This window comes from Acanthopagrus latus, chromosome 24 (assembly GCF_904848185.1).
Source record: "Acanthopagrus latus isolate v.2019 chromosome 24, fAcaLat1.1, whole genome shotgun sequence".
NCBI classification, from domain to species: Eukaryota; Metazoa; Chordata; class Actinopteri; order Spariformes; family Sparidae; genus Acanthopagrus; species Acanthopagrus latus.
This window is the reverse complement of record NC_051062.1, coordinates 8640834-8667224: the sequence shown is the minus strand read 5'-3', so window position 1 is coordinate 8667224 and position 26391 is coordinate 8640834. Positions and strand designations below refer to the sequence as shown.

The 26391-nt window shown below is 44.7% G+C and overlaps 2 protein-coding genes across 11 annotated transcripts in view; one reads left to right on the top strand and one right to left on the bottom strand.

The window, feature by feature from the left end:
- LOC119014958 (bone morphogenetic protein receptor type-2-like) overlaps positions 1 to 4969 on the bottom strand; it is a 30864-nt gene extending 25895 nt beyond the window's left edge. For both annotated transcript variants that reach the window (XM_037090428.1, XM_037090429.1), the window contains exon 1: positions 3440 to 4969. In XM_037090428.1, coding sequence (XP_036946323.1) covers positions 3440 to 3530 — 91 coding nt within the window. In that variant the 5' untranslated portion in view covers positions 3531 to 4969. The remainder of the gene's footprint in view (positions 1 to 3439) is intronic.
- Positions 4970 to 6140: 1171 nt separating this feature from the next.
- The window catches only part of dock9b (dedicator of cytokinesis 9b), a 53221-nt gene continuing 32970 nt past the window's right edge, over positions 6141 to 26391 (top strand). For 3 of the 9 annotated variants that reach the window (XM_037090418.1, XM_037090422.1, XM_037090420.1), the window contains exons 1-2: positions 6141 to 6374; positions 26187 to 26303. In XM_037090418.1, the coding sequence (XP_036946313.1) occupies positions 6261 to 6374; positions 26187 to 26303 (231 nt within the window). In that variant the 5' untranslated portion in view covers positions 6141 to 6260. Of the gene's footprint in view, positions 6375 to 15760; positions 16327 to 22937; positions 23119 to 26186; positions 26304 to 26391 lie in introns of those variants that run through there. The other 6 variants (XM_037090415.1, XM_037090419.1, XM_037090417.1 and 3 more) reach the window with 3 other exon arrangements.

Below are 26391 nucleotides of genomic sequence, written 5' to 3'. Positions count from 1 at the left end.
AAAAACTGACTAAATGTAACATAAATAAAACTGTGATTCTGCTGGATTTTTGGTTGGAGTCAGATGACACTGTAGGCAACAACTGTGGTCAGTGAAGACAACAACTCCCATGATCCAATGTTATTATTTAACCAGAGATGTATACTAGCAACATTATTTTTCAGCTAAAGGGCAAAAACAAATTACATTTTAATAATATACCCAAAATATAAGGAGAGGATAGAAAAATGCTGCTTTTCACTGTTATAATAGAGATAGATGATGAAGATATTTGAAGCTGCCTTCTTAACATTGCCAGACTTATGATCGAAAAGGATAAAAATCGATGAGGCAGAACCAGAGATATCCTCTTTTTTTGATTCCACGCACTCTTATTCCTTGTCCGAACCTGGAGCCTGACACTACCCAAAATGCAACTCAACCACAGCAAGCTCAGTCTGAGATTCGGGTGCGTTATGCAATTAGCTGCTACTGCAGCTTCAAGCGGAGATGAGGAGCCGGCAGAAGTCTGGTAAACTCCTTTCAGATTTTTTTCATTTTCAGACTTGTAGTATTAAGCCACTATGGAAGTGACATCACCTGAGACAAAACAAGCTTATACCACTTTATATAGTAGAACCACAACATCTGCCTCAACCTGTAATTAATAACTAAAATAATACTTAGTTGCAGGCCGTAACACATCAGGACGACTTCCCACACTCTCTCATAACAGCCCTTCCATTTTCTGTGTTTTGAAATCTCTCTGCTGGGGATGTCACCGAGGCAAATTCCTGAGCACGTATTCTACTTGGCATTTAAGTCATTCTGATTCATCCTAGTCCTCTCACACCAACCTTGCCATTAAAACCATCGATTAAATGCCAGGGCGGGCAGCAGCCGCCAAATCCTGGAGGCTCCGATCTGAACTAGCCTGCGCGGCAAACACACTCGCGCGGCCATAATCATGAGCCAATAACTTCTGTGAGCCGCCGACGTGACCGCCGAGCCGACAGCTTCAAGAGTCCCCGCGTGGCCCTGCAGAGGCTGGAAGGGACGCGGTCCGGTTGAGGAACAGTGGGCCCTGTCAACGCCACAGTATGGGGCTCAAGGGACACAGCGACAGAGCTTGGACAAGCGGAGCAAATGAGCAGTCCTTTTTTATAGTATAGTATAATACTTCTGCTCTAATCCTCTTTGGGCCCTCCAACCTCCAGCCTACCTGGGACAACAGTAGAAATGTCTGCCTGAATGTGGGTTGTGGCATACATTATGGGCCTGCGTGTGCTACAAGCTGAACTCGATGAGAGTATGGCCTAAAGCCCATCCTGATGCCACTGCTCGAGAACACCTGTGGCCACGCGCCGCAGGTAGCGTCTGCAGGCTTGTTTGGAACTGTTTCGACTCCAGATTTCGGAGCAGCAGGCGCACGCCCACACACTGATTAGTCACAGGGGGACAGGGAGCGGAAAGGACGACCCGGGCTCAGCTGCAAACTGGCTCGACGCATGGCAGGTAGAAGGAAATGAATAACGATCTGAGAGAGAAATTAACAGGAGGTAATAGCTGAGATGGAAAAAGCCAATAACGTTGCTGGAACCGTGGGGAAAGGTGTCGGGTCAGAGAGATGAGTAACACACTCCTGCAGACTATTAGGGCCCTTTGATTCCTCTCATCATCCAAAGAAATGGGCGCTGGGAGTATCGCCGCCTCACATTCATGAACTAAACACCGGCCCAGAGAGGAACATAGAGCGGTTTGTCTCCTGTCTCTTTACAGTCATTATGCCAACAAAGTCTGACTGCTGGCCTAATTAATTTTGCACAGTTCAACGATTTGAATTTATCGGCTGTTTACATGGCACGCGTGCCTGTAAGTATCCATTAATCGTCCTTGTACTGATTATTGAGTGAATGTGTCAATCCTCTGCCAGTCACTGTAGTCGTTAAACCGCTCTCGGGGAATACTAATTTACATGTCATGTCTCATAAAGGTGAGCATATCAGGGTTGTGTTATTTCGCGATGATGGGACATCTTCCAGCCGCACATGCTGAGATGATGAACTACAGGACTGCATTTTGCTGAATATTAAAAAATTGCACTCTGCTTTTTTTTTCCCCACCCCCACCTCCCCCTCCTCTTCCTATCCTACGTCACAACCTGATAACTCATCTCTTCGGTGAGCAATTCACGTCCCGCTCTCTCCGCTGATTCACCCCCTCTCCCACAGCACGCCTTGCTTTTCTACTTACTCCAGTGTTTCTAAATTTAAGCGGCAAGCTTTTTTCTTCTCTATTTCTGTGTGACCTCACAATCAGATGATGACAGAAAACACAGCCCGGGCAAAGACAATTGAAGAGGCCTTGCTTGTCATTTTTTTAAATGGAAGGCGGGGAATTAAAAAAAACAAAAAAAACATTGACACTACGACTTGTCTGTTAAATACAAATGTAACTGCAAAGCCGGGGCACCGTTTGAGCTTAAAGCGGCGAACGCTGCTTCAAACTGTGTGTCCAAATTATGCTCCACGCTCGCATATTTCCACTCTGCAACAGCAGTCATTACTCTGGCCTTCTGATAATACCCTGTCTGTGGATGGGTGTAGGAGCCTTAACAACAACAACAACACACACACTCCAGAAATGATAATATGCACTATTAAAAGGCTGTTTATACACACATTCACACCCACGTACTCAGCTGCTCCTGGGACCACCTAATTTTTTCAGCCGCCCTGCACAATGTTGAACTTCCATCGCCCCAAATTACCCATCTTGTAAAATACCTTTCCAGGCTTCCCACACATTCCACCCAACAACCCCCCTCCTCCTCCCCCTCCTCCTCTTCCTCCCTGTGCATGCACTGTTCCTCCATCTCTGTGCAGCCCTGCTACTATCTTATCAAGCTCAAGGTCTCACAGAAGCCTGGCTTGAGCCCAAAGTCTTGAACGGGGGGCACAACTTGGCAGACAAGGACTGCGGTATGTTTGGCAGTGTTTTTCCAGGCCTTTGTACACAGAATGATTTAAAAAAATAAAATAAAATAAAAAATAACAGGGAGCCAGGGGGTGCAGTCGCTGTGCTGTGCTGTGTTGAAGATGAGATATCTGTGGAAGGGGGTTTGACTGGGTTGCACTAAGATCACTCCAGAAAAATGAGGCGGGCCTAGATGGGGAAGGTGGATAAGGGGGACAGTTAGGCACAAACACACACACACACACACACACACACACAAGGAGGGCATGTTGATTTAGGATACATGATGTCTGGTGCAGATTGATCACAGGATTGTTACTCAAGCAGGACAACATCTGCACCAAACTGGGTATGTGGACGCATTACAGACAGCACCGAAAATGTAAAGGCATCAAATATTCATGAGGAGCACATCCCCCCCCCCCCCCCCAACCCAACACCCTTAATTCCCCAAATAAAATCAATGCACTGATAAGCCACTCACCGGCCACAGAAGTCAGGAGAATCGTCAGGCAAAACCCAAATTTAGCGAGTGATTTCATCGTGATTCGGCTCACAGCCATGTCAGTGTGCATCGACTTTGGTCTCTGGATTACAGCTCCTCCAAGTCCCCCTCTACTTCTTCTTCTTCTCCTCCTGTTCCGCTCTGTTCTTCTTCGCAGATTTTGTTGTGACCCCAGTGTTGTTGTTTGTTTTATTTCCCCTCACGTCAGCTCAATAACTTGAACCGATCTCTCAGGCATGGGGCACATTGATGAATAACACGAAAAGGAGGAGAGTCGGGGTCCTCTGACGTGATTTGGTAGCTAACATTGGCCGCGAGTTAAAAAAAAAAAAAAAAAAAAGAAAGAAAAAAAAAGTTAAGTTAGTCCTGCTGTCGACTCCAGCGCAAGACCGGGCAGATAAACCGAGCGGCTAACTTGTTTGGCGGACCTGCCATCTGCAGCCAGCCAGAAAACAACGTCCATATCGGCTAGCTAACATGCTAGCTGCCCAGGGCGACTGTCTGGGACCAGAAAACTTAGGCAAAGAGGGTAAATAGCGCAAAGATAACCCCGCACGCAGCTAATTCGCGAACACAACAACTACTCTCAGTTGCACACTTCGCGGAAACATCCAGTCTTTCGATACGGCGGGCGAGAATTTGGCATACTAAACGTTAGCGAACTAGCTCGGTTTGGTTACAAGCTGGCTGCTATCGATGCTAACCGACGTTAGCCGAACAGCTAGCCAGTTAGTTCTCCGCGTCCCGTCTCGTTTCACGATCTCCGCTGAGGTTGGGGGGGTGGAAAATAATTCACAAGTCGACGGCGTCTACAGTGAGCCTCGCTGGTCTGCGATAGACGGAGGTTATTACTCCCCTGCTGGATGACGACGGGGCTGACGGAATGGATATCTCTTGGTCTGATCTTCCCCGAGGCGGTCGGCAGCGTTTGGCATTAACGGTCTGGAGCTCCGCTGGGGCAGACAGACAGACAGGGCGGCTGGGAACGCCTCGTTTGCAGGCTTGTCTGGACCGCTCGTCTCCGGTATCAGGTTGCTGTGGGTTGGTGTTGGGGGTGGAGGACAGTCCTACACGGAGAGGAGGGGTGGCGCAGCGCCGCTGTGCCGCAGACTGTGGACATAACACCCTGGAAACATATGCTGCGTTCAGGCTCTCGGCGCAATTGTCCGACTCATTTAATTGCCTTGAACGCCTCAAGCTTAAACATCGTCGCCCATCTGGATGCGACTTGCACAGTGCCTTCATTTTTAATTCACAAGGCTAAAGGGCACACTTAAAGGACACGTTCACCCACAACATTTGAAATGCACTCATTATGTAGTCGCCTCGACACCGAGGGAAGGTCAGGGGAAGTCGTGTTGTCCGCTGAACATTTTCTGGAGCTTCACTGCCAAACAGCCTTGCAGCGGTGCTCTCCAAAACAACTGAAGTAGTGGGGACTTGTTTTAAAATGTGCAGAAACAAGCAAAGAATAAACATAAAATGGCTCCAGAAGCACCAGCAAACCAAAATGGATACTAAAAGACGTGGCGCGGCACTTATTTCATATGGGGGTGTGAAGATATCAGCATTAAAAATCAGTTTGAGGTGTCAGGGCTCTAGGAAACTTGGATTGCACAGGATGAGCTGTATGAGGATATTTAATTCATTGGTCCGAAAACAAGCCCCCATCCACTTCAAGTCGTCAGAAGAAGGATGAATTTGTTCTAAAAACTCCACCCGACTTTCCATCCGAATGAGGGTGAGTAAATAATGACTATATTTTTTGATTTTTGGATGAACTTATCCTTCAATTGAGATATAGACATAAAGAATTTCTAATTGTGTGCTCATACAATTGATAATATCTCATTATTACATATGTATTAACAGTATTCCTAATAATGGGACAGACTTGCTGTGCTTCACACTGTTTGCGCTCTTCCCGAAACTGCCGTTCCCGATTACAACTGAAGGCATCACTATTAATTCAACTTTCAGTGTAACTTTACTGCCTCTGTGTGGTCAGATAACTTTATACAGAGTTTAAAGCCTTAAACTCAGACTGTCTGCTTAAAACAATAATTATTCCAGTAGGTGGCAATGTTATCCCGTGCCTGCGGCTGAACAGCGTGTGATATGCAGTTATATAACCACAAAACAGTATTTAGGCGCCTATTGATGTAACAATTTAGGCATTAATTGCTTTAAAAGTCTCGTAGGGGGTTTAATATCCATAACTTTTTTATATAATGGACACATTATAGTGATTACGCAGACGGAAATCAGCACTAAAGTAACTGCTGAGTGCTGAGTATCCTACAGCAACACTATAAATAATAATCATATTGTGGATAGTAGTGCCAATGCTTTTCTGCAAACAGACTGCAAAATGTGATGGATGAATCGGTCCACGGAGCTGTCCCACCGGGCATTATTATTACACCGAGGAAGGGGGGCGTGTCGGTTTTGCGCACGGGATCTCCTGACGGGACAGAACGCAGCAGCCTCTGGATGTTGCTCTCCGACCGCCTCTCACCAGGGAAGTCATCCTCCCTCCGTCCCGGATCCCCTCTGCACGTAAAAACCGAGCTCATGCGAAGTTACACAGAAGCGTAATGCCTGGATGAAAAAAGCGCCACGGTGCATTTTTACGCACGTCGGACAGCCCGGAGCGCAGCCTCTCTCTCTCTCTCTCTCTCTCTCTCTCTCTCTCTCTCTCTCTCTCTCTCTCTCTCTCTCTTTTTTTTCCTGCGCCGACACTCGGGACAAGTCGACTCTTCTTCACCACCTGGCTGTCTGATGAGAGGCGGGACACGGTATGGCTTCTGCTCCAGCCGAGGCGAGGAAGTTCACCCGGGGGCTCAACAAACCGGGCACCGCGGCGGAGCTGAGGCAGAGCGTGTCCGAGGCTGTCAGGACGTCAGTGCTGATGGTGAGTGAAGCGTCTCCTCTGCACACTCAAGAACACTGAATTATCATACAGTATAGCCTACAGCAATAGAGAGGCTTTCCTTCCTTCCATTGAGGGGTCATAGGTCAGGATTAGGAGGTTTAATGCCCTGCTCATGGGCACCCCAGCAACCTCTGGTAAAGGATGACATCTCTGTCCCTTCTTCCTGTCACTTCCTGCTGCACATCCCCCATGTCTAACTCTACAGGGTGCCCATTGTTGCAACTTTCTCAAAGGGGGGTTGCCAGGTAACTGAAATGTACACCTCCAGCCCAGCTCTGAAGGGATGAGAAAGATGACACACACACACTAAGACATGCACACTTCTTTGGCCCACTCTTGTCATCCGACCCCCCGCAGGTGCACCATGCAACCGGATAGGTTAGAGAGAAAACAGCTGAGTAATGATGGAGGTAAAAAAAAAAAATTGCCATGGAACTTCTTGACTGATAATTGTTTGATTGCAGTGTCACCATCCTCAGGGACTCGCCCCCCGACGGCTGTGCCTCGTTGCATAATCGTGATCAATACAGTATTTTTCTGCCACTAATGGCCTCTGCCGTCAATTATGTCCGTGTCCGTGCTCCCAGTGTGCCTGCTGATCTTATAATGATGTCATTAGAATAAAGACAGACTTTTCTAGACCGGGCTCTAATTAGGCATTAGAAGCTAAGGATGTTGATATTTTTTTTTTGTTTTTTTTGTGTGCAACAAACACACAAATGCATAAATGTGGAGCTCAGGGGTCCAGGCACCAACCGGTGACCACGAGATCCTGTCAGTGCTAATGAGTTTGTATTTGGGTTGGGCACGGGTCATCATGTTACACTTGCACACTCTGTTGTCATTGCCTTTGCAGTACAGTGAGGCTGAGCACTCCATCTGACCAAATTGAACTAGTTTTTTTGCTTTCAGCATTTGTCTTTTAATCCGATCACCACACGCCTCAACTAAAACATGAGATTTTGAGGTATTTTGCATCTTTGCAGCGTCCTTTTTTCAGACCAGTTGAAAGAAACTAACCAAAAGACCAAATTAGGTGATTTCAGTTGAGATTTATGTTCTGGAAATGTTTGCTAATGAGCATTTATTCGAGTCTAGCTGCCTCATTTGTATATTCAAATTTAACACTTCAATAAACTTGTAATACCAAAAAATAATTTACTAGGACTGTGGAAGGCTCCATGTTGATATTTTTAAGTACTTGGAAATCTTTACCCTGCCCTCACCCCGTATTGCGTCTCTTGAAGAGGAAGCATGCAGACAGGAGGCAGTGTAGATAGGCCGACTAATCGGAGCTACCGTTGTGTCAAGGTCACGATCCCTCACTGGCTTCCCACCGGAGCACAGTGCTATTTGTGTACAATATGGACACACTCTGGAGGCATTGTTGACAGGACATCGTAAAGGAATACTTAACCATTTTGGGAGCTCCGCTTCTTCGCTGTATTGCGGATAGTTAGAGCCATTAGCTGGTTAGTTTAACTTCACACAAAGACTGCTAAGACAGTACCTAGCAGCAAGTTATATCTTGTTGAATATGTCCAGAAAACAAAGTGCAAAAAATGATACAGTGCCTTCCAAGAGTCTCTGCACATGTAAGAAGTTGTTGTGGTTGACGAGGGGCTACCTTGCTGTGTACCTGGTTGCCACTGTGTGTCTTTGAGTCCCATTTTCAAAGATATTATTATTATACCTTTAAATAGGTGTGCCGGCCATTTTTTCTCAATTACATGTATGATGAAATTCTAATCAGCAGAGGCTGAGATATCCTCAGTTCCTGTGTACTTGGGACTAAAAATAGTCAGCACCAGCAGCACAGACATATATCGTGATTAGCAAAAAGGGATTGAGGTCATGCCCATGCGTATATCGATAATTTGATCTAATGTGTACAATAAGATATGCAGGATTAATCAATAACCTAATTATCATGACAGGCCTAATTAGACCCGATGACATCATTCGCAGAGCGCGCTCACACAGGCTGAGTAGTACTATGTGGCCAATAAACAAATGCCTCTTAAACTAACCTTGGCAACTGAGCGCTACGTCTCGTTCAGGCTGAACTAGCAGAAATCAGAATCAGAAACCACTTTGTACCTTCGCGGTGGATCACAAGGTGTGCATCTGGCTCCCATTATGCCCCTGTTATAGTTCGCATAACTTCTCCTGAACCTCTATTTTTGACTGTGTGCTTACGCTGCAGCTGTTTCCCTCCTGCTCGTTTGACACGGACGCTGGCATGCCGGTATGGTAAAAGCAAATATATATATATAGTAGCCGGACATTAAAGAATTTCCTCGACAACTCAGATGTCACACAGGGAGAGGCGGGTCGACCCGGCCTTGGACTGCGGTTGAGATGCTTGACCGGCACCTTTGATCTGACAAAACCACTTTTTAAAGGGGCAGTATGTAGTTTGGGAAGAGTTTTCATGTTTGCAATGGTTCTTATATTAGTATTTTTCCATCACCCAATAACCAAGCTGTTGTCAGAGGAAAGTACGGTCCCCAGAGCACTGTTTAAAGCCAGAAAGGTGGCAGGGTCCGCCACATGTAGACAAAGTAAAATGGTATGAAAATCAGTATACTCCTCTTACTCGTAAACAATCCATTATTCAGTCTCAACCTTCATCCCCACACTTATGTCATAGTGGCCTATTAATTCCGCTCATCCCTTCGGCTTGTGGAGTGGCATAATGGATGTCAGATCGGATCTCTGGGCCGTGTTAAATAATGGATGAGATGATGGTAGGTGTTCTGGCTATTTTTAAACGCGCCCTCTTTCTCCTCTGCAACTCGGCGTCACACTAGGCAGGGGACCATCAATTATAAATACTTGCATATGGGATAAATCACCCGGATTCGAAACTGAGGCCGGATCAAGTCGGACACTTGCTCACACACACACACACACACACACACACACACACACACACACACACACACACACACACACACACACACACACACACACACACACACACACACACACACACACACACACACACACACACACACACACACACACACACACACACACCATAGTTACTGCAGGTGTGGTTGGGCTCTCTCTCTGCTATACCTTAGTAAACAAAGTGGGAGCCAAGCAGTAGAGCGGTAAAGACAGCCCCTGCAGTTTTAATAATCACTTCCAACTGTGGGAAATGCTTGCTTAGACGTTTTTTAAACCTCTCGCTGCCCTCTCCTTGCCTTCCTGAATGAGTGTCTCCACTCCTTCCTCCATCCACACACATACGCTATAAAAACACACAGAAATACTCTAATTCTGCCCTTTTTGGCCGTTCGTCTACTCTCTCTTTTTTTCCCCCTCTCCGTCCATCCAGCCACGAGACTCTTTCCACTGCTCCACAATCCCACTTAAGAATGAGCTCCACTCTAGAGGATTTGGTCTGATTAGAGCATAAAAAAAAACCCTGGCAGAGATAATCTGCAGATTTGCAGATGCTTTAGCACAGCTGACCTATATCGGTGTCATGATACAGGAGCTGTGATGAAGCTTGGCGTTTGGTCGGCTGCTGGGTTTGTGGTTTAGTCCCGAGTCGCCGCCGCTGATAGCTGAGGCGAGGGCTTTTCTGGCCATGCGGTTTCCACTCGTTCTTTATTTAGGCTACCTCATCCTCTGTGTCGTTACCACCCTTTCGTTGGTGTAAACACCAGCTCTCGAGCAGCCAGTCTGGCATGTGCGGACTGTGCCCGCCTGCGAGCTTCGAACTTGATTACTTCTTTTAAGACGGAGAGAAAACAACAAGTTTCAACTGTTCACCATAACGCGAAATTCCTCCACAGTGACATGATTTTGATCTTTCGCCAGTCTCCAGCATATTCATCAAACAGCGCTGTCATCAGTCTGCAGCGCCTGCAGGCTCGCAAATGAAACGTCTGTTCTTGTTTGAGCGCCGCGTCATTTTTATTGGATAGTCGCTGCGTGTTTTTGTTTCTCCGTCACGGCCCCGCAGCGCTGATCCAAGGAGGCGAGGAGATTTCAGCCCATTGCGACATCTTCGATCCTTTGAGGGTCACTTTTGTTGTTTATTGTAGGAATTATTGCCAGGAGACAATAATATTACATTTCAGATTCAGCAGAGAGTTGCACAAACTCTCGCAATTCCAACAGATCTTTGTCTCATTACTGTGAAAAACTGCCCATTAACAGTGTCGAAGAGGAAACAGCCTCAGATGCGGTTCATTTAATGGTTGAGTGAATCCAGTGTTTGGGGGAGAAACCAGGCTGCCAAATATAAAATATTAGATTCAGGAAGCACTTAGAGAAAACTCAAGATGCAACATTAAAAATGGGACCAATTTTTTTGTTCTCATTGTCATTATTAGTGGAACAAAACTAACAGCACGTCTCACATTTTGTCTTCAGTTTAGTTTGTTCACACTGGAATAAAATGACAGAATGACAGAAAGTATGCTCCAAACAAGAAGTATACAGACTTGAACAGTCGATTTAAGATTGCGCAACTGACGGACAGAACCATTCCACGATGCAATATTGCACAACGGGGATGAAGGAGCTGCTCACAAATGAAAAACATTCAAATGAATCATGGGTGGTGGTGAAACAGCCCGGGGAAGATCTTACATTTAGTCGTAGGAAAACACATTTGATGTCTCTTTGTGAAGTTTAATGAGCAGTCCCCAAGTTGTCACACATATTATGTCAGTCCCTTTTACTATCAGATTCCAAAGTATGTTGATGATTTGTTTACTACCTCTAGTATGATGATTAGCTTGTAGTGTGGACTTGCCATGCTAGCAGCTGACAATGCTAACATTGTGCTTTTGATGGGATATAGCATTAGTAATTCAAAACTGTGTTTGCATACAATTGTACAAGATCCTTTAATGTGTCAGTGCTTTACAGTGGAGGCTACATTAGTGCCCGGTGCATTTCCACATCTTTCACATTCAGGCTCTGTGTTGCAAATGTGCTGAAATAACCCAGATGACATCATCCTGTCATGATGACATCATCAAGGTTACTTACTCAGACTTGCCAAAGCCCCCCATGAGCCATGGAGTAAGCACCCCTTTTGAGAAGCGGTGGAGTGCCCCTTTAATGTGGAAATGTGTGCTTAATATGACTGTGATTAACGAAACAGTTGCTAATTCAATCAGCGGCGCAGCCAGCCGTGTCTGCAAAAATTGGGTGGTGACCATAAAAAATTCCCCTGACCCAGTTGACACAATTGCACATCCAGTTCTCTGTTGCATGTGTAAAAATAGAAATTTCACTTTCGTGTGGAAAAACATTCACAGTCCTTTTGGCCGCCTTGGATTCCTAACCCATGCAAAAGTCAGGGTGAGATAGGTAGAATTAGAGCACATTAACCGGCGGCCTACTTCGAATATAATATTGACGCTGTTTAACTGGTTTTATTAGCCGTGAAGACACAAGGATCCTGTCCTAGTCTGCCACATTACCTGCAGGCCTTTCATGAGACGCTCAATACCCAAATCACATGAGTGTAACCCAGATTCAGCTGTAATGTTCATTATTATTAGCCTGAATTTAGGTCCCTGGTGAAACTAATTGAGATGGAAAGACCACAGTGAGAACTTGCACTTTATATACTGAAATTTGCTCAATGGGAACATGATCTGGGCCACTTTTGAATGAGGTTTGGGAAGAAATCCTTGAACAGTTAGTCTCTTTGTAGTAAAAATGGGCTCATGCGATTGAAGACTGTGCACCAAATTATCCAAAATACATCAAAATTCAGATCCTACCTTTGACCGATGTGAATTTAATCTACCGTTCCCTTAACGATCCAGCAAAACACAATATTTAAACCGCATCCATTAACTTTTATTTTCCGTGTAAAGTCAGGGAGTGCTTACAAATTACAAATTAGTGATCAACACTTGTGAACTGTTACCTGGTGCCCTTTTAAATAAACATTAAAAACTTACCTGCAAAGCTTATGACATTACAAATCAGGTTTTGTGTAGTGCTAAATTTGAATATGGAATGTTGTCTAAAGTTGTGTGCATGTTATTGTGCCGATGTTAGCATCCACTATAGCCTCATAGAGCCACTAGCATAACGGACCCCGAGCATGACGTCACAGGAGAAACTGGCTCCATGTGATTATTCTCCATGTGGTTTCTTTCTAATACTTGTTTGAGTCAGTGTGTTAATGCTGTGTAATCACACTGGGCATAGTTCCCTCTGTCTGCATTCGTACGCCTGTCCTTTCGTGCAAAAAAATAAAAGTCACAATAGATGAAGTCACTGGCCCAATAAAACCCTTGATAGTTTTTCCATGCCCCCAAACTACTGCAGTGAAACTTGGCTGCCGTGCTGCCTGTGCGTGCTGTCTGGGGCCGCGTGACATTACGTTCTGGGCACAGCTTCCACGACCACACGACTGCAGCCGTTCGCACAGGCTCGCATGGCATCCCCTTTGTTTGCCTTGATTCATGTGGATGTGCAGGGAGTGTTATCCAAAAAAAAAAAAAAATCTATTTGAGAAGATGAGGTAAGAAGTGAGTCATCAAGCCTCAGTGTTGTTGCAGCGTCAGGAGCGGCCTGTGGGAGGCAGCAGCGACGCACGTCTCCCAACTCTGTGGAGAAATGATCATGCTGCAAGTATTTGAGCATGTAAGAACAAAGAGTTGTGCTTTCTTAGAGATCTTGCATGTGTGTTTAGCATTCAGCCAGTTCACTTCTGTACTTTTCTTTACTTAGAACAGCACTGCCTTGTTGCCACGAGACCAACATTTAGCTCTCTTATTTGATTTATCAATCTGGCTTTTGAAACACAGAATAAATAATGTGTTCTAAAGAGTTCACCGTGTTGTAAATCTAATGAAAACAGATAAACATGTTGCTCTAAAACTGCCAGTGCAAACCCCATAAATTTTATGGAGTAGTTTTACAATCGAGCGGGGGATGAACCATCTGAGAAGAGCATTAGGGTTCACTTTGCTGACTGAGGGGGAATTCGTCTTTCCCACTTCCGCCCCGCGTCCAGCCCGTCATCGCCAAACAGCACACGGGGAAAAAAAACAACTGATAAACGTCTTTTTGTGGATTCTGATAAAGCGATTACGCGGCCTGAGTGGTGGTGCAACGTCTGCCCGGCCTGCAGATGTCTGTGTGAAAAAAAGGTTACCGGGTGCACGGCGGGGTGCAGTTTGGATTTCATCAGATTAATGCGTCCTCGGAGGAGTCGCCCTAATGTAATGACATCGTTCAAAGAAAAGCTGCGGAGGCTTTTTGAATGAGCCTGAAAACACTGAAATGAAAGAGGCTTGTTTTCGGCTTTAAAGGGCCACTCCACCATTTTAAACTTGAAGCTAATTTATGAAAGTAGCTGTTTAATATCGTCTCTCTTCTAAAGAGAGCCTTTCAAAGTCAGCTTTGATTCTGATCACTCCTTTTTAATGTGACTCCTTCAGTTTAAAGCGGATATAATCACTATTTTTAAAACCGAGGCACTCCTCTTAGGCTTCATCTCCTCAGCTTCATGCAAGACTGTCTCATTATTTTACACTTAAAATGAAAATTTCAAGTGCTTTCATCACCTGCAAGCTTCAGCTGCGTTCACCTTTGCAACGCCAGTTCTCACTGGAGGTGATTTTTATTCCGCAAGTGAAATTTCAACCACAGACGCTCGCGAGTCAACTGGCATTTGAACAGCTTTTATCTGCGCTTCAAACTTGAAGATTTAACTGCTTTCGTCACTTGCCCTTCAAATGACGTTTCAACTGCTTTCACCTTTTACCCCCTAAGAGGAGGAGAGGATGGTGGCGGCATGATAGCTAGGACAGGCAGCTTGTTTCTGCCAGTTTACTTCCCACTTTCCTACTACAATTTTTGCGAATGCCAGGACATTTTCCATCCATGCTTGTGCCAGGAAAACTTGGTACTTTTAATGAGATGTTGGGACACTTTCCTGCCATCTTTACAGTAATAACCCCAGGTCTTTTTCTAATGAGATGTCATGACGTTCTCCAGATTACTATGTGGCAACAAAACCAGGTTTGTTTGGTTTTTTTGGAATATCAGGATATTTTCCTACCGTCTTTGTTAAGACAGAACCTGGTATTTTTAATGACACATTGGGACATTTTTCTGCCCTAACTGTGGCAACAAACCAGGTGTTTTTAGCGAAGCATCAGGACATTTTCCAGTTGCCTTCGTGGTGACAAGATCAGGTATATTTAACAAAACAGGGACATTTTGCAAGGGCCAAAACATCATCTTTTTCTTATTCCTGCCCGTGTGGTTTTGCATTGAAACCTACCATTGAGTCCAGACCTTCAGCGTTGCATTTTCCCAACATAAAACTGAAAATTGCAACACAAAGAGCCGTAAAGTTTCAACACATCTGTGGTTTACTGGAATGCACACTGCCAACGTTTATTCTGGCGACTTCATCTCTTTCCATTTACTGCCACAGTAAATATTGTCAGTAAAAGTTACATTATTGGCTCAAAAGATACAGACTCACTTTAATTTGATTCCACCCATTTAAGCGCTAAAGCTATTCCCGTGATTCCAAACACTGATCCTACTTTGTGCTCCATCCCCCCCCGTTTTTTAACGCGATTCTCCTTCTTACCCGTTTTTTCGCTGCATCATCCACTTAAAAGTAGGTGAGTGTGTCAACCACTGATGAAATATTTACGCCAGCCTACAGGGAGCAGCTGAGGGGAAAATTCAGAAAATAGTTTTGTATGTGCATGTAAATTAGCCGTCCATAAACAAGCACCGCATGCTTCGGCTCACGTCGTTCCTTCTGGATGGAGGGAGGGGTTGCGAGGCTGCTGTGATGTTAATAATGTGATGATTTGTGGAGAGGATTGCTAGGTTTGTCCTTGTTGCCCTATGACGCATCGCGCATTTGACGGACCAGTCCGGCCGAGTGTTAATGGCTGTGGGCCCGGCAATGCGGGTCAAGAGGAGTAGGGGGAGTTAAATCATTCCTTTTCATGTCTGAGAGCGGCGTGTAAATGACATCAGCAGGATGACTGCATCTCTTGTAATTTCGCCGTGAGTGGGAGAAAGAGGAAGGAGGCGAAGAAAGCAGAGAGAGAAAGAGGCAAACATTGTCTGCAGCAGTCGGGTTTTTGTGTGTGTGGGCGTGTGTGTGTGTGTGTGTCTTTGTTGGTAACAGTCTGCTTTTTATTGTTGACAAAGCATGCAGAGTCAGAGAAATGACTAAGCTGCGAGGGGGAGGGAGGGGAGGGAGGAGAGAAGAAGTGAAAGTGACGGGCATGAGTGAGTGATGGAGAGGGACGGGGAGGTTGAGAGAAAGAGAGTGAGAGAACGCGCAAACCGGCGGAGGGTGGAGAAGAGTCAGAGAGAGGAGAAGAGAGAGAGAGAGGGAGAGAGAGAGCGGAGCGCCTGAGCATCTCCCAGCAGAAGGAAGAGTCGACGCCCTGCTCCGACTGAATGAGCAGCTTCCCTCCTCCGCACGCTCATCCCTCCATCCACGCTGAGCTGCTCACAGGAGGATACGACCCAGCGGCCCGGCGCTCGGGCTGAGATATCGCTCTCGAAGATCGTGGTTGTGGTTTCACGCGGGAAATCCTCCTCAGCGATGGGAGATAAAGCTGACACCTGAGTGAATTAAAAAAAACAGAAAAAAAACAACCTGTGTAAGAGGAGGACTCCTAGATGTGGAGGAGGTCAAGTTGGGACGACTGCTGCTGCTGCTGCATCCACCCGGCAAAGAGTTTTGAGATAATTCCTTTTTCCTGCATGGTGGTGGCGAGTCTCTGGTGGCACCATGGGATGCACCACCAGCGTGGTTCTGCTGGAGGGGCTGCGCTCCATCCTTGAGAGGAACTGTGGCTACATCAAGGGGGCGGTGGAGCTCGGGGCTCTGGAGGAGGAGGAGGAAACACTGAGTCTGAGGGGATCACAACTCTGGATCCCCACCACGGCTCTGGTAAACTCATTTCGTAAACGTTACCTCTCTTCATGTTTCGCTGTTTCGTTATCATTTGTGCTTTTAATTAGAGAAGCCTTTTCTTATTTTCCAGCTTCATTTTCATGCAGCACTTTCATCATGCAAGTTAAAATCTATTTTTTTATGGCTTAACTAAAGAAACAAACTCTGAGAGCAGCTTGTTTATTCAGTCAAGGAAAAAAGTTTGTAGTATTACCTCATTAATATCATCAAATTTGAAATTCTGAGTTTTAATTTCTTCTCCAAAATTACACACTGCCCATTTAAGTTGATTTTTAGACTCCATATGACGAGCAGGATTTATCTCAAGGAAAACAAGACCTACAAATGCTTTAATTTATAAACAGGTAGCGACAAGAATTAGCATTTATTAGACTGAATTCTCCTCCAAATTGAAGAATCCCTTCGGTTTTCTATCTGTATTTGATCAGCAAGAGTTACAGCGATGTATTTTCCATACATATAACACATGTACATGCAATATTGTGCTGTCACTGAGAATGAAAACTCGATGAAAGATGAATAATTTACAGTCAGTGCGGAGACTTGTCGGATTAAACATGAGTTACTGCACAGATCAGCAGAATTTGGGCTAATAATCTTCCTAATAGACTCCCTTGAGAAACTAGATTCAGAAGTTGAGTATATCTTTCAGTCCCCCTCCACCAATCACACAATTACTGGCGCAGCACATCAAAAGCTTAATGTTTTGGCTGCGAGGAAGTTCGAGATACGTCTCAGGATTCACTCAGTTGGGAAAGGAAAACATCCAGGTGTTGAACTTCTCTTTCCTCGGCCTTCAGCCACGTTGTCCTCCCTTTGGATTTATGCACTGCTACATTAAGCTACTTCCCCTCAAGTTGGCTCCATTAGCCAGCAGCCTGCCCCTGTGTTAAGTCAAAGAGATTTAATGGACAATCAATAGCGAAGGGTTTAAGTGGGATTGCTAGTGCACACTGAGTCAAGGACATTCACTATAAACCATTATCACTTTGGGATGTAGTGTTTCCTTTACAGCCATTAAGCTGTGGTTGGCCTCCTGTAACCTTTTCCATAAAAACAACAGTTCCATGTGCAGTTGCAGCGGAATATAGCCTCATATTATTATTATTATTATCCAAATTATAGCTATGCTGGAAAACACAGGAAGCGTCCAGGACTGAGCCTTTGGCCTGCAACTGAGATGCAGATTCTGACATTTTGTGCTTATTTAAGAATTAAAAATACTGTCAATACTGCAGTAAGTGGACAAAATCCAATGTCCATACTGTTTCTGTTCGACTGGAAAACTGTGAGCTATAAGCATCTTTTTGCAATGCTGTTTTCACGTGTGCATGAGTTTTAATGCCACTTGAGACCCGGTTTCAGATCATGTAAGATGAAATAAGACACGCCTTTATTGCTCCGCGGAGGAGCAACAATTCAGGTTAAAAGTGAAGAAAACCACCCTGAGGTGTCACACCAGCAGATAAAGGAGCGCTGAGTTCCACTTCGGCGACCTTTGACATGCAAAGTTTCACCACTGGCCAAAAGAAAGCACTCCTACCTGTGCTAACCTCTCAGGGATGACAGAGATGTCGTCCAAAAGTGTAGCTTATATGTGTTGCATCATCTACTTTTATTCAACTTGTTCTAATGATGTTAGGAGTTGGTTTGCAGACAATGGTGGAGCAGAAATTGATGAATGTGTGATTTGTCGTTCTATTTGGCGACCGTCTAGCAAGACGTTAGCAAGCCTTTTGAACCCTCTTTGGGAAAACTACTGAATTGAATTATGAAAAAGTAATCTTTTTCATACAGTAAGTAAAAGGGAAATTGAAAACTGTCTGAGCTCGCCTGCTTGATGTCAGTTAGCACCCCTGTACAGTGAGCAGTCATTTGCTAACAGGACAATAGTTCACACAGTTTATTCCAAAGACGTAGCCTATTTGTACCATCGACGCCTGTCTCATGACCGTTGAAGGACCATGCCTCTTTTGTGGAGCAGTTTATACCCAGTGAGTGAATAGACAGTAAGGATGAAACACAGCTAATGAGCCACAATAGCTTCCTACAGCTCTCTCTCAGACCATCAAGGTGGTTTGCACAACATTTTAAATGATCAGTGGTCAGTATCAGTATAGCAAAGCACAAGTGTTGAATTCAAGTCACCTGAGGCACTTTTCCATCATGTTTTGTTTATTTACCATTTACGAATAAAGCATACTGGAATGTAGGCTATACATATGCAGGCTCCAGTTTCAAGTTACGGATTATCCCTTTAAAACAGACAATAGACTGAATAACTCTGTGTTTTATAGGGATCTCCTTATTGTTCTTCGGATCTAATCCCGTGAAGGGACTTTCTGCGCCTCAGTTGTTGCTGCGCAGTGTTGAATCAAGCTCTCAGCACCCCGGAGAGCTCTGACATCATGGAGACTTGGGGAACTCCCATCTCTCATATCAGATTTAACTTGTCCCACATGTTTTCCCCTGGTTCACCTGGAGCCACAGCCTCATGAGTTTGACCACAGGACAGACGACCGAGCTGCTCTTTGATTCTCTGATTAAAGCACAATTCACATTTTCCCCTTTGTGTGACAGACAAGTGACAGATGAGTGAGTTTTAGGTCGGGGCGCTAACATGCACGTGATGATGTGTGTGTGTGTGTGTGTGTGTGTGTGTGTGTGTGTGTGTGTGTGTGTGTGTGTGTGTGTGTGAGGAGGGGGGATCTGTCTGAAGGGGAAGTTTTTCAGGCAACACCCTCACACTTTCTCTCTCCAGGGCGCCCGCAGCGATCGCCGGCTCCCAAACATTACGTCAACCTGCTCTTATGCAATTCCCCACGGACTTGTGTGACGCTTTACGTCTACATACAGTGTGTGTGCGTGTGTGTGTGTGTGCGTTCACTTGGGAAGGGTGTGGAAGGCTCACATGTCCTAATGAGTTCAAGCTGTGGAAAAACAAATGGACGCCATGCTTCTTCCTTCGCTTTCTCTCTGACAGTTTTTTTTTTTTTTAATGTCAAGCTCTTACGCAGATGGCCTTGTAAACTCATTTGCACCACCATTCACCCCATCACACACACACACACACACGCACACATATTCAGACACAAACTCACACATCCTCGTGGTATTGCTGGCATGTTACCAGCGATGGCTCCTGGAAGCGTGATGGTGTGAGAGCGCTCCAGAGATGCGGGTGAGTGAAGCGGGATGACCTCAGAGCAGCCAGGGTCTTTGACAAGAGGCTGATTATCACGCTGAGCTGGTGACGCTGTCACTGGCCTCCGCAGGACGCCAGGGACACTGTACAGTCAGCAGTCCGTGACACACCGAGGCCAGAAAATCAAGTCAGGAGCCCGCGTTAGATTTGCTTTAAATACCTCACCTCAGAGTATCCTTGAGAACACACGCTCGGTTTTCTAATTTAGTTGAATCTCTCAGCTTTTTCCAGCACTATTGAAATTAATGAGGCTGCGAGAAGGGGAAACATAAAATGCTTCCAACCAGAGTCAGCGTGAGAATCCAAGTTTTTCGGCGCAAAACTAATGGATTGTGTCTCGTGAATTTTTTCAAGATTAACCACCAACAAACAATCTGCAATATTTCCCACAGCATGAATAGAAAACACAAAGTCGGGGTTAAATCCCTCCAGTTAAAAATGTGAAAGAGGAGAAAAATATTGCTTTGCCCTTCTCTTAGTCTTGTCCTTATTGTAGATTGTATAAATAGTGGACAAAGTGCCTCAAACCTGTATTGGTTTCGAAAAGAAGTCTGATTGTATGTAATGTTATGAGAAAATGACCCTACTCTCTTGATTTATTACGTCTGTAAACGTTTCCGTAATGAGTTTATGGTCTCAGTCACTAGTTTCAAGACTTCTTCACCAAAGCATGATGTTCATTATGTAAATAATGGCCCCAGAGTAAAATGGATGATAAAGCAGGATAAGAATAAGCTCCTCTCGCCCCCTCTGGCTCCAAAATAACAAAATGGTGATGGCTGCAAAGCAATTGGGTGCCGTTTGACCAATTTGGCCACTTGTTGAAATTATACTCCAAGCAAACAAGGGGCGGCATATATCTTAGAGTAACCACTAACGTCGGCTGCTTAGCTCAGTTGACCATGTAGCTTGCAGTCCTATGAACTTTACTAGCCTCTGTAGCTTGAAAGTAGTATTATGAGACAGGTTGGGCAGAGGCAAGCTTGTTTGCATGCATGTCAGAGGATGTCTGCAACATAATACATACAAGTCTTTAATATAATGTCATAACTGTTGTTTCTTCACCCTCTATTGATTATTTTAGTTAATATCAAAGGGTTTTAAACAAGCATTCGTACATACTGCACCTTTAATAATCACAGTAATCATTCCCACTACATTCATGATGGTTATTCCTGTGGCTCATAATGCTTTTTCCATCTCACCTCACCTCATTGCAACGCCCTGCTGGGCTTAGTGGCCCGACCTTATTTTGCAGCCTCTGTGCAGTTTCCTGTGTTTTCAGAAGAAGTAATTTCTCTGAATGGTACATTTTCAGCGAGTCCCTTTGAAGCGCGTACAGTTAAAACAAGTTATGCTAATTATGCACAGTGCCTCACACATCAGAGAGACCCTCAAAAAAGTCAAACTCGTGCGCACACACACACACACGCACACACCCTCGCCTGCCTTTGTGCTATACTGTGTTAGGAGCAGTGGCGCTCAAACTGTAATGGAGTCGTGACGGCCTTTGAAGTCACCCCGACCCGTGGCGTGTCATCCCCTCTCTCTGACACCTCGCCTCTCCCCCTTCTCGCTTCACCCCGACCTCTCTCCCCACAGAAATAATTGGATGAGTTATTAATCATGCTTGTTGAGTCAGAAAGATTCAGTGGCTTGTAAACATCAGTGTGGTTTGGGAGTTGTGTGCATAAGAGCAAAAGAGAGAGAAGTCAAAAAAAAACCAACAACACAGGATTTGCATGAATTTACCCGCAGTAATTCCTCGCTGAAAACTTTAAATGTCATCATTCTGAAACACGCTCGGCGATAGAAAACAGCTGAGCCGAGGCGCCGCCGTTGCTTAAAGATTAAAGGCGAGTGATGCTCCTCGGAGAGAACGCTGACTGGATGGAGAAACAAGGGGGCAACTCAAAGTGTTCCCGAAGCAGCAGGAGAGTGTGTGTGTTGAAGTCTGAGAGCCGGATAAGAGGGGAAGTGTGTTTTCACTGACCCTGCTGTGGGTGCCTGCTGCAGCGGATACGGTGCACGAGCAGTTCAAAGACAAACGAATCAATATCAATGGGGAGCAGAACTTTATCAACACAGATTGAGTGTCTCAATACTGTTTCTCCGGCTGGTGCGAGTTATTTTTAGTGATTTTGACAGTTGTTGGATCCAGTGTAGGATCCGTCTGACAGTTAAAACTGGTGTTAGATTATAAGCCAATTAAGGATCTCTATGCTGCTCACTTTCACATTTTTAATATAGTCTCGTCACATAGTTTGCAGGCAGTAAAATTAGTTTTCAATCTCAAATTCTTAAGTAAATATTAGGAATACAGGCTGCAATATGTATATATTATGGTATAAAAAAATCAGCATTTTTGCCTGGCAGGACGTTTCATAGTTGGAAGAACAAAAAACTAATGATCCTGTTTCAAAACATATGTACTGTATGTACTTTATGTCATTTATTGGCTGACCAGAGAGAAGCGGTGATAAGCTAATATCAGGTGTAGGCCGCCTGCGTAGGGATTACATCCGACCATAAATCAGTTTTTATTATAACAGCAGAAGCCAGGCCAGTTTCTAATGAAGTAAAGTCCGAGACATCAAAACTTATAAAACAATGTCAGGAAAGATCATAAAAATACCGAGACACACTGGAGTGGGGCTTCAGAAAGCACCTACAGTAGATGGAACTGTTGAATGGCACTGTTTTGTGAAATTCATGCAGCAAAGAATCTCTGGGAATTACGGGCTTAAAATAGCACCTCATTTTAAAGTATAGATAGCAATTAATCACGATTGATTAATTAAAAGCTCGTAATTGTGTAAATGTGCTTGCCATCCAGTCACAGATTAATAGCCCCTTATTCCCTGCACGACTTCTGTTATACCTACTGGTATTTACCCAGTAATTCTCAGTGTATCAGCGGTAAAACATACTGAATGTAGGGAAATATACACACTGTAGTTGGCAAGTTACAGTTTATTCTTTTTCAAAAGATTAAAACTTTTTCAATTGAACTTCACACACGCACACACACACACACGCACATACACACCAGGCAGGTGGAGCCGGCACATGACGACATGATCTCTGGGCCTCTTCTAAGTATTTTAATGGGGGAGTGGTTGATTTCTCCTCCCCTTCTCCTCGCACAAATCACATACTGTACGTACAAACACAAACACACACACACACACACACAGATCCACACACATCCTCACAGCTGCACAGCTGTGAGGGTGGGAGGGGCCCTACCCTTCTGATGAGAGACAGAGCGGGAGTAGAGAGAGAGGGAGAGGGGAGGCTGGGCTATTGTGATTGAGCACAGAGGGAATCTCACCGGACGGTCGACAGAGCTCTCTCACTTCACGCACTGTGGGCAGCTTTGTGCCATGGCGGTGTGTGTGCAGTGAGTCTCACACCTGGTTGAAGGCCGTAGGATTGATCACACCATGCAGGGCCGGGCCGGCAAAGCCCCCAAAAGGGAGATGGTGATAGAGTCTCCACAGCAGTACAAGAGCCTGGCTGAGATTGAGGCAGAGGTGGAGGCTGGGTCACAGGTGGCAGCGGTAAGTGTGCAGTACTGGGCCATCTTCTGCATTTAGAGGCTTTGTGAGATCTTGTGTTGTTCTGGGAGTTGCTCGCCAAAAGGAACTCATCTGATCTGACTGTTTAACCAAGTTCTTTATCGCTTAGGTTTTCTTTCAAGAGCAGCTTTGAAGATAATTTAAAAGAACAGTAAGACGGAAACGGGAAATGGCAGCTTCAGGGTACACCTCTCCAGGGGGTTGGATGTTGATCTTTTTTTAGGAAATGGAGCACTTGTGGCTCCCTTTGTTCATTAACCGTTCCTGAGCATCAGAGTCAGGGGAGTTTGCCAAGTTGGCTGCAAAGTTTGTGCAGTGAGACTCGCTGGTTTGTTAAGGAATCTGCATGTACTGTACTTTTTGGTAGAAATCATTAAAAAGAAAGTTTACGTAAAGATGTAAATGGTTCTGTAGTTTGAGACCAAAGAACTGGTCACTGTAGGTCTGTTTCTCTAAATGCCTGACTTTCATTTTACTGCAAAATTTCCCAATTTTTGGATTATATGGATTATAAATCGTAGTAGTCACTAGTTGGGTAAGAGTATTAGCAAACTGACCTCATAGGGCAGAATAACATCTACATAAGGCTTTAAGTTGAACTTGATCCACATCTTTCTTGTATGTATATACAGTGTATTCCTGTGAGGTAATTACTGACGAGTCACAGTTCACAGCTGCATAACGTTATCTTCCGTCTGAATGGCAGTTATCCAGTTGGAAACTGGGACCGACGATTTTGCGCTTATCAGATGATCGTTTACATCCAAAGGGCTGAGAGATATGGAGGGATATTTTCATTGCGTCATCATGAGGATTGGTCGGACCAATCAAAATGTCATTCTATGGTCAGACGTTTAATTGTCCTCAGTTTGTCATGTGTTCATTGGACGCAGACCAAGGAGGCTAATCCAAATAATCTGGATCACAGCCGCACCTAGTGGCCACATTCGGACGTGGGAGGTATGATGATTTAGAGATGGAAAGAGAGATGAGTGATAACTATTAGTCAGAGACAGAGAGTCTGTTCTGTTGCCTCAGTCAGAGTGAAGACATTGTTGGTTGTCTGTCGGTTCGGTCAGTTCATCACTTTGGTCCAGATCGAAGTATCTCAACTATTGTTGGATGGGTTACCATTGGATTTGGTGCAGACGTGTTTTTCCATCATCGACAATTTTTAAAAAATGAAGCCTTGCCTCTGGCGCCAATGTTTTATTTGTCCAATACTTTGATTGTTAACAATTACCCAACCCAATCGCCCATACCCATAAACCCTGGTTATGTTGAAACGCAACTTTGGTGTACAGTTTCATGTTAGGCACAAAAACCACTGAGGTCAGGGATAGGAAAAGTTAATGTTTTGGCTGGTTCTGTCGCCACAAAAACAGCTTGAAATTGTCCCTACATCCCGTTAGAAATACCCAACTTTTAGCTGCAAATTGCCCAGAAGTCTAATCACAAACATCTGCACTCTGTTGCCATTGAAAAGGCTACGTCTCCATCCAGAAACGTGCTTACCAAATGCTGAAACACAGTCTTGAACACTGGTCTCTAGCTTGGTAGCCGTAGGCCTAGCTGTCAAGCAGCACCATCCGGTCCAACTTCTAACAGTTAAGTCTGCTGATGTATATATAATCTGAACATGATATGACCAGTTGTTAGAAATGGTGGCATGATAGGTGTTCAAACGTCGCTGTGAGCATTTTAGCATGCTGGCGTTAGCATTTAGCTTGAAGTGCAAAGTACAAGCAGCAGCCTGCCACAGCTGCGAGCGTGGTTACTGATCTTTAATCTTGTTTTGTTCAACTGTTCACACACAGAATGTTATTAATTGATTTTAAACTCACATTAGAGCTGACGCAATTAATTGATTGATATAGGCAGAAAATAGATTAGCAGCTATTTTCACTAGCAGCTGCAGGTAATCGATTTGTCCTTTACATAATTTCTTCCAAGCACAAACATTTATTAGTTCCAGCTCCTCTGTTGTGATGACTTTGCTTTTCTGTGTCTGGACACTGAACATCTTGGAGTTATAGACTGCTGGTCAGACAGAACAAGCAATTTGAAGACACATCATCTGAAGCCTTGGAGAGAAAAACAATATCATTTTACTTATTTTTATTCCCAAATCCGGTCTCCTTTGTGATGCTTTAAAGCAAAGGAAATTGAAGGGAGGAAAGGATTACCATTGCTGAGTTCAGCTTTCTCTTCGTTCTCAAGTGTTGACTCATTCCTTTATGCACTGTGTCCTCATATCTATGCCTGAAATTGATTGAATCTACAGGTATAGTTCAGGTAGGGTGTCCTCATTTTGTGATTTAAACCCGGAAAGTATCTGTCTTAGCTCAGCTTTAAATAGATCGATGCTTTGTTTACTTCCTTAGAATCTTAACATGAAGGCGCATGTGTGTCATATTTAAAGATCTGTATTGTAATCACAGTCCAGCCTGTTGAGGGAGGACATGCTGGAGGACTCCCTCTGGTCTTTTCTGTGGAATGTAAGCCTGCAGCGCCAGGGGAGTTTAATCTCTGCTGTATCATGAACTAGGCTCCACTATCTTTACCTACTGGCAAGCATCAATGCCGACAAAGACCCCCTCTGTTGTAAAACACCATACGGATTAACTATGGAATGAAGAATCCTGTTTAGACTTCACCAGTTTCTCTTTGAGATTTGTATTTTGAGCCCCTGACACAGTGACTGGTACAATGGCACACAGACTCTCGCTCATCCATCCATCCACCCATCCCTCGCTTCTCTTACCCATCATCTCTTCTGTTAACCCACATTCATCTGCGTCTCTGTGCCAGATCCCGCTTCTGTGGCTGTCGACCAGTAACTGTGTGAAAGGACAATAGCTACTTGTTGTCCAGACGAGCTTGAATACCCCCTTTCCTCTGTAACTCATCCCGCAACCCATTCACTGAGCATTATGCTTATTAAAGAACAATTAGTGGTCAATGGCAATTCACTAAATGACCACAAATATTTATCGAGAAGCAAAATGCCGAGCCACTTGGTGATGCATTGTTGTGATTTTCTCTTTTAGGTGAAGCCAAAGATCATTGAGCCTCTGGACTACGAGAATGTGATTGTGCAGAGGAAAACCCAGATCATCAGCGATGTGCTGCGGGACATGCTACAGTTCCCCACGGACGACTTTCAGGTAAGATGTGCAGAGAGACTCTCTGAGGCCTGCAGGTACATTTTCTGTTTAGCTTTTACCCTCTCGTAGGCCTGGTATTGATTAAGGC